Source organism: Chenopodium album, chromosome 7, assembly GCF_948465745.1.
Source record: "Chenopodium album chromosome 7, dcCheAlbu1.1, whole genome shotgun sequence".
In the NCBI taxonomy this organism is placed as follows: Eukaryota; Viridiplantae; Streptophyta; class Magnoliopsida; order Caryophyllales; family Amaranthaceae; genus Chenopodium; species Chenopodium album.
Window position 1 is genome coordinate 68,975,147 of NC_137840.1, and position 14,615 is coordinate 68,989,761.

Genomic DNA, 14,615 nt, shown 5'->3' on the forward strand with positions numbered 1-14,615 from the left:
ATATTTCGTACGGAGTATTAAACTATATCACCATAATGGTATTGATTTATACTTTTATGGTTCAAAATTTTCTATTTTTTTTATGATAAAATCACGTGTCTAATTGTGTGTGTTACAAATTCATACCATACGAAAAAAAAATTAAAGATCTTTCTTTCAAGGTTGTTGAGTTTCTATAATATACACAGTACGAAGTATATATTTCATTAAAACTAAACATTAAAGATGGGTCTTGTTATACAATTAACTTAACAGTTAACACATATAGAGTATCTTTCACAAAAAAAAAAAAAAAAAAAAAAAGTATCATTTTAAAAATTATACTTTTATTCTTCTCCTATCCCATTTTTTCCAATTTCTCCTAAAACTCTGTGTATGGAGAAATAAATTTATATCAGAGGGAGTAACTAGTGATGAGTAGCTGAGTGTTGCTTCACATTACACATATGGGGTTATTGCTCATTAATAATTTTTGCTCAATTATTACCTTGAGTGTACGGTACACTGATAGGTTGTCGTACACCTGTCAAAAATAAATTCCTAACAAAACCAACTAACAATGTAGTAGGGTAAGTAGGGTCGAATCCACAGAGAGATGGCTATTCAATCTAGCTTTCAAGGTATGGAGAAACTAAACTATGTCACGAAATTGGGATAGAAAAATAGTCTAAATTAAAAGAGGGATAAAATAATTAATAAAAAGACCTAGGGTTATGGTTCACCATGTTTATAGTTCTAAATCTATCAAATATCAATAACAATTCAATCAATCAATTATCTAGAGCAATTGCTAAGCCTACGGTCGGTTCTTAACGCTCTCAATTCAACATATGCAGTTCGGTCGCTAACATAATCAGAATTGCTAATTGTAGGTAAGCCTCTAAAAGTAAGATCTTTCGATTCAAACTCTTATTAACAAGAACTAATCAAACAATTGATCAGGTTGCAAGATTAATAAGAAAACACTATCAATTAGAGATATCAATAATCAAATCATAAATAATATCAATTAAGAATTAAAGTATAAACATGGATTCCCAAACCCTAGAAATAAACTACTCTAGCATGAAATAAATAATAAAAACTAGAAATAATAAAGAAAGCATAATTAAAAGTAAAGAAGTATAATTACCTCTATAAATTAAAGTAACAAATTCAAGGACAAATCCATGGAGGAATCCATGGAGTTGTCCATGAAAAACTAGGGCTAGAGAGAAACTACAATGAACGTAAAATAAAAAGTATAAAAAGGCATAAGGGAAAAAATAATATCCCTTGGAGTATTTATATTATCCTAAAACTAATCTAAAAATAATTAAAGAAAAGTAAAATATAAATTACACAAGTTGTCAAACGATTGGACGATAGAAGATGACGTGGCACGAAGATGCTCGATGGAATCGAGGGCCAAGCAAAAGACGTGCTACGATGCCCCTTGCTTGCTGCTTTCGTGGGTAAATTGGAGCTATAGCTCCCTGGTCGAGTGAGCTCTCGCTCGGGGCTGCTATTGCTCAAGGCCTATGCGAGCTACCTTGCGAGCTCTCGCTCGGGGCTACTGGGCATTGTGTCAACTTCACAGGCTTGTAAATTCTGATTTATACGTTGTATATAGGCGTGTGACCTACTGTTGGAAAGATCTTCAAGTCTAGTTTCCAATGCAACTTGAATCACTTAAATCCGATCTGTAGAACTCAAGTTATGATCAAAAGAGTGATCAAAGGTCTGTTTTGCAACTTTACAAACCTTCGTTTTTCTTCGTTTCTAACTCAAATTCATTTCCGTAAAGTACATAACGACCCTTGTGAATGATATATTCATGTCTCATGCACATATTAATCAAAATCAACATCCACAAACATGGGATCTCCAATTAATAAACTCAATTCATCGGCTTCCATCCAAATATCATCCGAATCAACTCCAAACACTACAAAAGCGTCCAAATGACTATAAAATCACCTGAAACATTAAGAAAAACACAAACGGATCGTAGTAGTGTACAAAACAAACAAATTATGTATTTACGACCTAAAAAGCGACTAAAAGACCTAAAAAGCAACTATAAACTTAGCATAAACGTGCCTACAAATCCTATATAAATGTGATTTATCATACACCAGGGTGTACATAATAAATTTTCATCAATACTACTATCCTTGTTCTCATTTGTTTTTAACACTTGAAATTATGCGTGGTTATTAAGAAATTGTACGGTGTAAAGTATAGGTACATTAGAATAATTCAATTATTGAAAATACAATTCCATCTTTAAAAAAAATTATTGTACATGTGGGTGAAGATCGAAAGTAGAAGAGAGAGGAGAGAAAATTTTATAATGAGTATTGGAAAACCAATAAAATAGGACAAAAAGTACAATTGCACATGCAAAACTAAAGAATAATTGAGTATCTATACTATATATTAAAAGACGTTCCTTTTAAAGGAACGGTGCCACACATGGCACTCTTCAAAGTATGTGTGCTACGTCACAATGCCACGTCATCATCTAGAGTATATGTGCCATGTAAGCCAGCCACTTCATTTAACAAACTAAAATATGCTTTGAACAAGATTCGAAATCATAACCTCCAATACATATAAGTAATACATTCACCATCTCAACCAACTATTATTAATGTTTCAAGCTGCACATAATATTATATATTCCTTTCATTTATTAAGTAAAATAAAGGTAATATACACACACTTACTATACAAATAGTCGAACATAATTGCTAAATTAAAGCAAGAAGTACACAAACTAGCAACCCAGGGCATCGCCCGGGGTACACACTAGTTTAAATTTTAAAACAAGAGTAAATTTGTCCAAAATTTATGACTAAAAGGAAAGATAATAAAGGTAAATAATCATTCCTAAAGTACACGTGTCGCATCCACAATAAATAAATTTCCACCAAAAACTTTTTTTTCCTTTTTTTTCTCCTTAAAAACTAATAAAGTAAGATAATTGATAAAAATTAAAAAAAATAAAAAGAGAATATGCAATCTAAACAACCCAAAATATACAACAATAACAACAACTTTAAATAAATAAAATATTTTTTGTAATCGATAATCTTTAAAATGTATATTCTATTGAATCTTTAATCGTTAATCTATAAAATATATTGTTCGTCTCCTACTTTTACAACATAATTTTAACTCAATTTTAAATTCATAACTTATAAGCAAACTAACAATTAGAGATACTTTACATAAACGTATCTTATTTCTAATAATTTGATAACATAAATTGGTATTAAATACAATCTATAGCAAATACAAACTTATACTTCTTCCGTTTCTATTTACTTGACCTATAGCCCTTTGGCACGCAATTTAAGGAAAAGATTAAAGAGGATTAACATAAGATAAATTTTAAAAAAAAATTAATACCATGAAACCCCAATTCATCCCTTTTATTGGTGGTTTTAATTTTTTGTATTAAAAATATCGTTTGTCTTCTTTAATTAACTCCTTAAATTGCGTGTCATAGGACTATAGGTCAAGTAAATTAAAACGGAGGAAGTAAAAGTTTATAAATAAATAAAAATTGTTGTGAAAAACCCAGCGTTGCTCGAAAAAAAAAAACAAAAAAAAATATATTTTTTTTTTTTTGAAAAAAATAAATATATTATCTAAGACAATGAATAGTTACTTTCTTTAAATCTTGCTTTTTTTTAATCCATAATATTACGGAGTATTATGTTTTAAAATAGCAAGTAGTAAACACGAGAGGTTGTTATATACAATCGGGTGTATCGTATACCCATAGGTATTTTGTTCTTATTTTGATGATTGTTTTTCATTTAAACATCAAATGGTGAGGAGGAAATACTAACCTTGGGTTAACTGACCGAGTATACGATGCACACGGGTGTATATAACAAATTTTAGGTTTAACACCTAGCTAGATCACAAACTAGTTTTATATTAAAAAAATTGTAAACTCAATTTTTAACATATACATGCAATTGATCTATTGATGGAAAAATAATAATTAAAGGACGCTATTATAGATGGTTGATTGATTTCAATGTCTTGTAAAACGTGCCAAAAAAAATACTGATTTGTTTTTTTTTTTTTTTGGTGTTTAGAGAGTTACAAGGGCGGATGATGAGAATCGATTTCAATATCTCTTGGAATCGAGAGGGAAGCTCTAACTACTTGAACTATCCTTTACTTTCAGAAAAAACTGATTTGTTTATGGTATGGTATAACGTGTGAATGTAAATAATAACAAAGTGAAGAAATTAGATATGAACTGTACTATAAAAACTTGTGAAAATTTTAGTTTGACTAAAAGGCTTTTTTTTTTTTTGACACCGGAAAAAGCATTATATTAATCATAAAACAAATTACACACTAAAACATTAGGGGTAGGACCATACAATCTTTTTCTATTGGGGAATCATATACTTTCGAAGGAACGGGATGCTCTTCTCTTAGAGCCACTCATCCTGCAAAATAAGGAGTTAGTATAATGGAGGGGGTTTTTCTTCTTTATTTGACAAACAATTTTCCTTCTAACTATTGAGCGGTAGGAAGAGGCAAATATCTTCAACTTCTGAGAGGAGCACGGTTTGGGGATCGTAGTAGACTTCAAATGGGACAGGCGTGGTGCATCTGGAAGGAGCATCGACATACTTTCACATAATGACGCATGAGTGACTATACCTATAGTCGGATCTTCTTGCATCAAAATTGGAGTTTTTTACACCTATCATGCCCTTATAAAGGGTATTTTGCATGAGTGACCAACCTTGTCAAAGTTCTTCTCTTTGACATAACATGCCCCCAAGTTCAGATTAAGAGACACAGCAAGGCTAAAAAAAAACTGATTTATCATCATTATTACCAACCAGAACAAAGGACAAGATCTTGAGTGCAAAAGAGTATTTTGCAATGGCTAAAACCATATTAGCTTGTACAACTGGTTACCCTCATCTTTTAATCTCCTAACAAATTTTAGAATACCAAAAGGATTCTCCAATTCCCCAACTATATTCTCTAACTTATGAGAAGAGAAATCCTCCTCTTCAAACTGAGCAAAACACAAATCCCCCCTAAGTTCCTCAAACACATCCATAGTACTTAAAATAAGGATAGGAAAAAACAAGGAACAACTAACACTGACAGCTAGAAAGTTAATGCCATAAAGAGCAAATAAAGTGCTTCCATAAATTGAACAAAATAAGGGGATACAAGCCCACAAACCTTGAACTGAAGAAAATAACAACACCCAACACTTCCTACGGGGTTAACAAGCCAAAGAACCTTCTATAATTGACCAAAAGAGAAGATATTTGCCGGCGAAAGGAGGTTGAAGCTTAATAGAGGTTGAGGTGGAGGTCGTCGGTGTAAATTCGACTTAGCTCCACTTCCTCTTCACCGCCGGAAGAACCTCAAGAGACTTAAAGTGTTGGGAGGCTCGACCACGACTAGGAACGAGAATCTGAATTAGAGAAGAGTCGCCCACAAAAAAAGGAAAAATTACAAGGGTTCTCGCCGGAGAACCGGCCGCGGCGCCGGAACTCCGACGAGACCCTAGGTTTCTGGCAGTGGATTTGTTTTGGGGGAGGAGAGAGAACAGAGGTTTTTCCCACTTCCAAATGGTCTATTCTTTTTTTTTATCCTAAAAGGCTTTTTTAAGTAGTAGAAGATACCTTAAAACACGGTTATGATTTGTTGAATACGTTTCAACAATTCAATCAATCATACACTTCGCATAATACTAACATACTCTTGTAGGAAATATTTCAAGCGTTAACCCCTAGCTTGAACCCCACTGTGATCATACACTAAAGTACGGTGGCGTCCAAAAGGGAAGAAGATAGAGCAAAAGAGTCGCCAACAAGTTTTTTTTAGGAACTTGTAAATCGTTCACGAGGTGAAGGTTACACCCCTTAACGATCCAAGAGATCGTCAACTCCATAAGGTCTTGAACCAAATAAGGGTTCGGGGATGAAGGTACAAATCCAACCTAAAAGAGATTGAACTTGCCCTAATAATAGGCCTCTACTTTATTCTAAACGTATTCATGTGCGCTTTCTGACTAACATGCAATCAATAGGATTAACCCTAAACCTGTTTATCTATGTTGGTTGAATTTAATGCACAAACAAATCTATTATTGGTGATCACTTGAAATTATAATCACAATTAACTCTAAACAAGATTATTAAATATCTTATTAAGCGTGATTACAAGTACAAATTCCCTTTAAACATGCAATAAAAGTGTGATCAAGCAATAAATATAAATAATCAAGCAACATAATAAATAATCATTATAATAGTCATAATAATAATCATAAATAAAATAATCATCATCAAAATAATAATAATAATTATAATAATTATCATGTTCATGTTAATATTAAAGCATAATAATAATAGCAAGATCCTAGGCATGATACTAACAAGATTAATAACAAACCCTAGCATGTCACTAAGCAATAAAAATCAAATCTTTAACCCTAACATGATACTAACAATCATAAATATTAGGAAGAGAATAAAAGGCATCGCATGAATCATAATAAGCATATTTGATATTATAACCTTTTCCCTAAACATGATACTAGGAATATCATAATAACAATATAAACATGATTTCTACATCATAATATCAATTAAAAACCATTAAAGTACTTACTTTGATGCCTCGTACCTCTTTCTAATAACAAAATACACACGTTAGTAACTTCAAGGAAAATAATAAACAAACAATTAAATTAAATAATTGAAATAGAGATTTGGGATCAAACCCTCAGAAATTAAACCTTTCACGTCTAGGGCGAAGGCAACTTCGAATATGGGTAGGTGTTTCTAGATCTTGGGAATGCGGAATTTTGTATGCGAAAACAAAGTTTAGAGAAAGAAAGAATTGATGAATGATTAAGAGAATGAGAGAATTAATGAATGATTGTAGGCGAATGCTAATTAAAACTGATTGTAGATGAGAACTCGTGAATGATGAGAATTGGTGAATGAAAACGGAGTTTTTACGACGTTATTTATAGAGAAAATCAGCCAAAAAGATAAAATATCAAAACAGAGTCTGGCGCACAAAAAACAGAGCTGGCGCAAACCCTGGCTAACTGGCGCAAGGCACCAACACTGGCGCCAATGGCTAGCGCCAGGCCTGGTTCCAGGTGCTAATGCCTGGGGTTAGGCGCCAAGCTTGTTTTTAACGCGTTTTCGAAAATCAGATAAGTTTTCCGTACTGGAGGATAAAATCATATAATTTTCTCGAAAATGCTATTTGATTTTAATTAAAACTCTGAAAAGTCAACAAAAGTCAATTTATCAATGCTAATTGAATTAGGAATGAAAAGAACCTTCTAGAAGATTCTAGAAGACTAAAACCATTCCTAATTGCATTAGGAATGATAAATCATATTAGGCCCTCCCCTAGATCATTGGGCCGTATATAAGGCTCAAAACGGGCCCAGTTTAGTAAATTGGCCATAACTTCCTCAATATTCATCGGAATTGGGCTTATAGTATATCGTTGGAAAGCTCTTGTCAAGCCCCATCCAACTACACTATTATTGGACCCATATCATGGACCAACTTAATTAATACAGAGAGAAGAGAAAAGAAATTAAAACTTTCCGCAACTCTAGACTTTTCACACTTTCACTTCATTCGATTATGATTCGACGTGAAAGATACTCATCACTGGGTTTGGTTTTGGGGAGACACAAATGGGTGTCTACAGTAACGGAGGTAGCAAGTACGTAACAATGAGTAACGGGCAGATGCGTCTTAAGTTTTAATTGCCAAACGCTCTATTTTTTTATTTTTTTTTTTTTTTTTTTTTGGAAAAAGTTTATAGATATTATGGTAGAATTTTTTTGACTATAGATATTATGGTAGAATAATTAAAAGAAAATTTGAAAAGGGGTGGAAACATATATATATATTTAAAAAAATTATAATTAGAAAAAAAAATAAAAATAGAGCGTTTGGCAATTAAAACTTAAGAATACAACGCACATCATGCATGTCCGAAATTATTGCTTTTGATAGATTTATCTCACCCCAAATTTCGTTTCCAACTATTTTGCCCAAATTTATCCTAAATTAGCCGTTTTACCTTCAAATCCTCTTCACCTAAATTTTGACACCCTAATATATCTCTTAAAACACTAAATCATTACAACAAAAAGAAGAAAAAAAAAAAAAAAGAAAAGAAAAGAATATCATGCATCATCTCAAAGGCTCTTTCTTCATCAATTGCTGACACAAAATCTTCCATTTTTTCATCATTTAATCAAAAACACTTAGAGGGTTGTCTTAGATCGAAAACTAAGAGTTCAATCCCTCAACATATATAATTTTTTTATGTGTAATTAGTCATGTCAATGTGATTTAGAGAAATCTGTCAAACTGGGTCGCCTAAAGAAAGGAGACGTATCAACAAGTTTTAATGGAGGTGGAAAGAATTTTACAATTGTTAATATTGAAACATAAAGGACATAATTCTTGTGCATCTCTCGTGGGTGGAAATCATACAGCAGCCAGGTTTTGTACTCGCTAGGTTTATTTCTCTCTTCTAATCTCTTTATTAAAAAAACATAACATAACATACATACCCTAATATTTTCTTTGCAATTTTAGCTATTTTTTCCCTACATTTTCATAAAAAAAAATAAGCCTTTTTATGCTTAGCTTATTTTATTCTTCATTATTATTCCCTTCTACATCTTAATTTTTGTCTTTTGTATTTGTCTCGTCAGCTATCTTTTTTTCATCGTTGATCAGCAAGCTCCAACTCCCGCCAACCCCCCACCATTATAGCACATTTGTGCTCGAAACAACCATACATACATACATACATACATATCGAAAACACACACAAAAAAAATTAAAAAACAATGCAACTCGAAAACATGAACATGGAGTTACCTTACACGTACAACAAACACAACAATGTACATGTCTTACATGGAGATCATTCGTCTAGATTATTTGTAATCATTCGACATTCAGAATCGAGGGTGCTCATGAAAATCCTAGCTCAAGCTTTGCTACTTGCCCTCCTAATCATGGTATTAGCCGGTGTATGTGGTGGAACCAATGCTAGAGAATATGATAATATTGTCTTACCAAGCAAAAATAATGTTAAGTTGATCACAAATAATATTAATAGTAACAATAATTATAATAATAATAATAATATTAACGCCTTGGTTTTTCAAGATCTTGCTAATGAAGGATTATGGAAATCAACAAAGGATAAATCCATCATTGTTAGTGACACCAAAGAACAAGTAGTGATCGAGGCAACGAATAAGGTTGAATTTAGCCTTATATTATCACCTTTAGACGCGAAATACAAGTCCATACACAATGATACATTCGATTTCTCCTACACCGATTGCTTTGGAAGAGCAATTGAAGGTTTCCTAGACCGAACCCTAAAGATAGGTGGTGTAATGGCGGTCCAACTTAGTCGAGATCCATCGATGTCATTCGAGGTGCCACCAAATTACAAAATTGTTTATTTTAGGAAGTGTAACAATTCAACATTTATCGCGATGAGGAAGGTGGCCTATGCTACTACAATAATGTCATCGAGATCAGCCTCTCAAAGGAAGTTGTTACAATTCTTGTCGGAGGAAAAAAAGGCGGTCCTAGGCAATCTCGAGGATGTTCTCCTAGAGCCACCGCGATCAGCCACAGGAAAGTCTAAGGCATACCTAAGAAAAACAAAGTTTCTTCCGGATCTATTGAATGACTCTTTGGAGGGTTACTCTAGGAGAGTGTACATTGATGTAGGGGGTGGTCATGGATCAACACGTTGGTTCGAGCAAAACTACCCTACTCGAAACAAGGACTTTGACATGTATAGGATCGAGACTGTCCCTGAGACGGAGGTGGAATCGGATGATGCATGGGAAGGACCACCTACACAAATGGGGATCTCGGATTGGTTGTGGAGGAATGTTAAGGCCGAGGAGTACGTGGTGATGAAGGCTGATGCCGAGGTGGTGGAGGAGATGCTAAAGAGTAAGGCTATCGCGCTTGTGGATGAGCTCTTCTTGGAGTGTAAGCCTATTGGAAAAGGCGGTAGTAGCAAAAGGGCTTATTGGGAATGCTTGGCTTTGTATGGAAGGTTAAGGGATTTTGGTGTTGCTGTGCACCAATGGTGGGGGTAAGGTTTAGACAAAGATTATGATTCATTCTTCTCAATGATCAAATCTATGTTATATGTATTGCTTTGTGTTCATTTGGTTTAAATCATATCAATGTAATTAATAATGTGTTTAATTCTTTCATTATATTTGCAAAATTTATAGTGCTAGTATGTAATCGATCAATTGTTCATGAAGGGCACAAGTGTACATCTCACAAGTCTACTCATATTAATCAGAAGTATGTGGTTATATATATGTATCTCGCATAATTAAATCTCATATTCATTTGTTATGTGTACAATAAAGATTATAATTACTTTGTGGATGATCAACTAGTTTAATTAATTAAAGTCTTGAGAAGTGAAACTCAAGACCTGAATCAAATCTCGTTTACATCACTTGTCATTATAGCTCTCTTTACACCGACCAAAAAATAGATTGATTGTTTATACAAAAAAAGAAAAAGGGAAACAAAGAAAAAGAAACTCTTTATTATCAATATCAAATAAAATACAAAAGATAGAATTCTTCCATCTTCAATGCACAACACTTGATTTTACCTAAAATGAAAAGAAAACAAAAAAAAAAAAATATGGAGATTCCTAATTTTACACCCTTTTTTGGGAGTAATATCGCTACATTAGTTGTAGTGTGGTACCACTTAACGTGGTGCAACAATCTTATAGTAGTATATTTGTTTTACTACGAGTAACTAATTGTAATTTTAGTTACAGAGTTCACGAGCAATTCCTAGGCGAGAATTGGCGGTATCATAGAGAATTCTAAGGTTTTGTTGTTGCCAACTTGCTATTATATTGATCACAGAATTCGCGCTATTTGCAGCCATTGCTAGGCAAGCTAGGTTGCCTGCACTACTATGGATCAATGTGTTCTCCATTGGTAATTTTAAGTCCATCCCTTCAAAATGTAGGGTTACGGTTGGGGCCACTTGCTCGTGGGTCACGGGGAAACATGTATCGAACGCCCCGAGTGAGCTATATGGTCCTTGGACTTGTTTTTTGTACTCATCCCGGATTGCATTGTAAGCGGGTGCTACGAACCGGGTTAGGAGGGTACCGGAGTCAATGATGGTCCCAACTCCCAACACCGGTGTTTGGGTCGAATGTGAAGTATTGTTTGGGGATGGGTACTTGGACCCGGCCCACACTGACCGCGATTAGGTTTACATAATAGAGTGAGGGACGGTGTGGGTTTTGGAGGAGTGGGGTGGTTTTGATTGTTCGAGGTTGGCCCGTTGGGCCGAGCTTGAGTGACCCGGAGAAATAGTAGGACTTGAAGCTTGGGAGGCAATAGGAGAATACTCCATTGTAAAGGGATTTTGATTGGGAAATTAGTGATAAGGGCCCACGGCCCAAGCCCAATAAGCCTTGTGGTGGGATTGAGTTGCCTGAGATAGCATTGATGCATCCAAAAGCATAGTTAGTGATGACATCTTTGTCTAGTGACAAAGAGTCATGTGAGAGGGTTGCTAAAAGTGATGAATCTCCACCATAGGATTGGTTAAATTGACATGCCCCGGACCCGGTTGAAGGGCATGAAATAGGCCCGCGGACTTGGCCACATTGAGCCGAAGCACAACCCATGGATTCGAAGGTGGAGGAAGAGTTGGGGGAGAATATATTAGAGGAGCACCCTACACAACCCGAGCAAGGGACCCATGCAGCATCCAAACTTGTGTCCAAGACCATGAACATGAGTTGGCCTGGAGTCCCAATCTTGGTTCGGACCAAGTAATTACCTATATTAAGGACTTGTTGGCCCGAAGCTATAGGGGCAGAAGTCTTTTGGGCTGCTAGACTATCTAAAAATGCAACCCTCTTAGGGTCTTTCGCGGCCATGTCAAGGACCGTGTTGGGCCATAAATTGGGTTTTTGGTCCTTAAAAGGCGAACAACCACCATAAATGTGGAAGATAGAGAGATCAGACGTATCGGGTTTAGAAGAAGAGCATAATGATGGTTTAACACCTTGAGTGTTAGTAATGAGAAAGGCCAAAAAGAGGAATGTAGTAGCCAAGTACTCCATGAGAGACTTGGCAATGGTTTCACTCTTTAGATTTCTTGTGTTTTGGATAAGATGTTTGATAAAGTGTGCATGGGAGAACAACTATATATATTGAGTTTTAGAAATGTGAAATTACTAACAAGCCCTTATTGTTATTATACGGAATTAGTTATAATACGTGGAATGATTGCTTGAGCATTTTTTGGAACACCCAAAGATAAATAAATAAATTGGATGGCCAATAGAAAGGCACAATTTTATGGCTGCAAAGATAGTAACAAAACTATAATTTGGAGGCAAGCATGTAACTAGTACAAGTAGAATAAATAGAGACAAATTGAAGTAATAGTTTACTACTTCAACCAGAACAAAACGCCGTGATCTTTCTATCACATGTGATTATGTGAAGTTTGCATATTAATGTATAAGTAATGTACTGTAACCTTAATTTGTATGAAAATCAGAATAATGTTGACTATGTACTGCTTTGTACTACAAGGGAGAAAATTTTGTCACTCAAAACAATTTACGGACTACTTGTTAATTATTTTCATTGGCTGGAGGAGCATATCTAAAGGGGCGTTTTCTAGGAAATAGAGATCACTTGACTTCTTGCTTGAACGAAACTCGAGTTTTTTTTTTTTTTTAATTTTTTTTTTCTAAAGCCTAAATGAATCATTTATGTTTACCTAATTCAAATAAGAACCCACCTAATTGAAACCAAGTAATTCAACAACGGATTTGATTATGTAACGAAGCGAAATCAATTTAAATGATAGATGTATTTGTCATCTTTACGTAACTATATGTAAATACTTTAGTTTCATGCACATCATACGCTCATCAATTTGTATGTCAGCCATATGTATGCTAAGTTCACACATATTATAGGTTTATCGTACAAAACTAAATATAAAGTAACTAGGATTTCATACGACGTTAATCTAGCTAGTCGCATATACCTAAATGTTTTTGTATTGAATCGTTTAAATTAAAAAACATACTTGGTATAAGGAATAAAATATCAACAAATCAATAATAGATCAATTATTAAAACACATACACCAAAAAGAGCAATTAATTCAAAGGGGGGACATAGATTGAACATAAAAATGAGTAAGGGCAACTCGTGAACAAAATGGACAAGTTGGAGTTTGGTTCGAAAGTGGAATAATGAAGCTGAAATTGTGTTTTGTCCTTAAAGAAGAACCACCCACCAGATTGAGGGGTCAGCTTTTTCACGGACTTGCAGTATTATTCTTGTGATCGATCCACTCATTTTATTTTTTTAATTAACTCCTTAATTTAACACTAAATTTGAACTTGTTTTTAGCCAATTAGTCAAACATAAATATCGCAGAGCATCTATTGAATATCTTGTTGCATAAGATCATATATTAAAAATATCTCTATATAATTGAAATAATACTACTGGTACTTCGTACTTTTATAATTGTCTATAAAAATATGTGAAAATGTAATTTTCGTTTGAAATTTTCTGAAGATAATAGGAGTGCTAATTGTTAAGTAGGGTATTGTCCAACTCAGGACATGTTCTTATTGACTGAACTGAACTGAATTGAAATGAATATTTTATAAGAGAAGAAAATTAGGAACGGAACTGAACTGAGCTGAACTGAACTGAACTGAACTGAACTGAATTTAAACGTATGAGAACAGACCTTTACTCGCATTAAAATGATTTCATATTTACACGAGCCAGCAAAATATTATTGCTTTCTTGATCCTAATTAAAAAAATTAGCAACACAAGAATTTATCCCTATATACTATGTATATGCTCTTTTTAAAGTACATTCAGGTGCATGTAAAAATCTCTTATAAGCACCTTTTAAATTTTAATACTCATGAAAAATCTTCTTGTTCTGATTTATTCACATTTCCAATCTTATTTCAACCTCGTTTTATCGTACATGAAATAATATTTACTGTCACTTCCGATAAAAACCAAGTGCTTGGTTGATTGTTTGGTATTAATAACTTAATGTCTATGATTTGGCATATGGCTCATGATCTGAGGATATTCACTTTTTTCTTTTAATTCAAAAAGTCACTCCAATTCGTTTACCTAAAAATTCATGTACACATGTACTTCATTATCAAACAAGAATACAAGATCATAATCTTATTCTTGTAGTCCATCTAATGATATAAAGTGATGTCTAAAAAAAGATCACTCTAATGCAAGGGCCTTACACCTAAATGCATTGATCTATCAAACACGTTAAAAATGTATCAAACAATTCAAAACTTCTTCTATTATTTGGTCTTCATCTGTTTTACTTTAAAAGAGACATCGTTCCAGCCAATAACTACTTAATTAATTGAAGTACACAATCAATCCAATTGTTTAGTCTTATCGTACCTTATACGAGTACATGTTTGCACGAATTTACCAATCCGAACTTTTTTCGCCTTGTAACA

At 33.8% G+C, this 14,615-nt stretch overlaps 1 protein-coding gene and 1 pseudogene across 1 annotated transcript; one reads left to right on the forward strand and one right to left on the reverse strand.

Annotated features, from left to right (window-relative positions):
* Window positions 1-1,371: 1,371 nt before the first annotated feature.
* Window positions 1,372-10,168, forward strand: LOC145640583 (uncharacterized). Its single transcript, XM_081691834.1, has 3 exons — window positions 1,372-1,454; window positions 9,000-9,058; window positions 9,210-10,168. The coding sequence occupies exons 1-3, from the start codon at window positions 1,372-1,374 to the stop codon at window positions 10,166-10,168; spliced, it is 1,101 nt and encodes a 366-aa protein (XP_081547960.1).
* A 446-nt stretch (window positions 10,169-10,614) lies between these two features.
* LOC145638231 (aspartyl protease AED3 pseudogene) lies at window positions 10,615-12,235 on the reverse strand (annotated as a pseudogene).
* Between the last annotated feature and the right edge of the window lie 2,380 nt (window positions 12,236-14,615).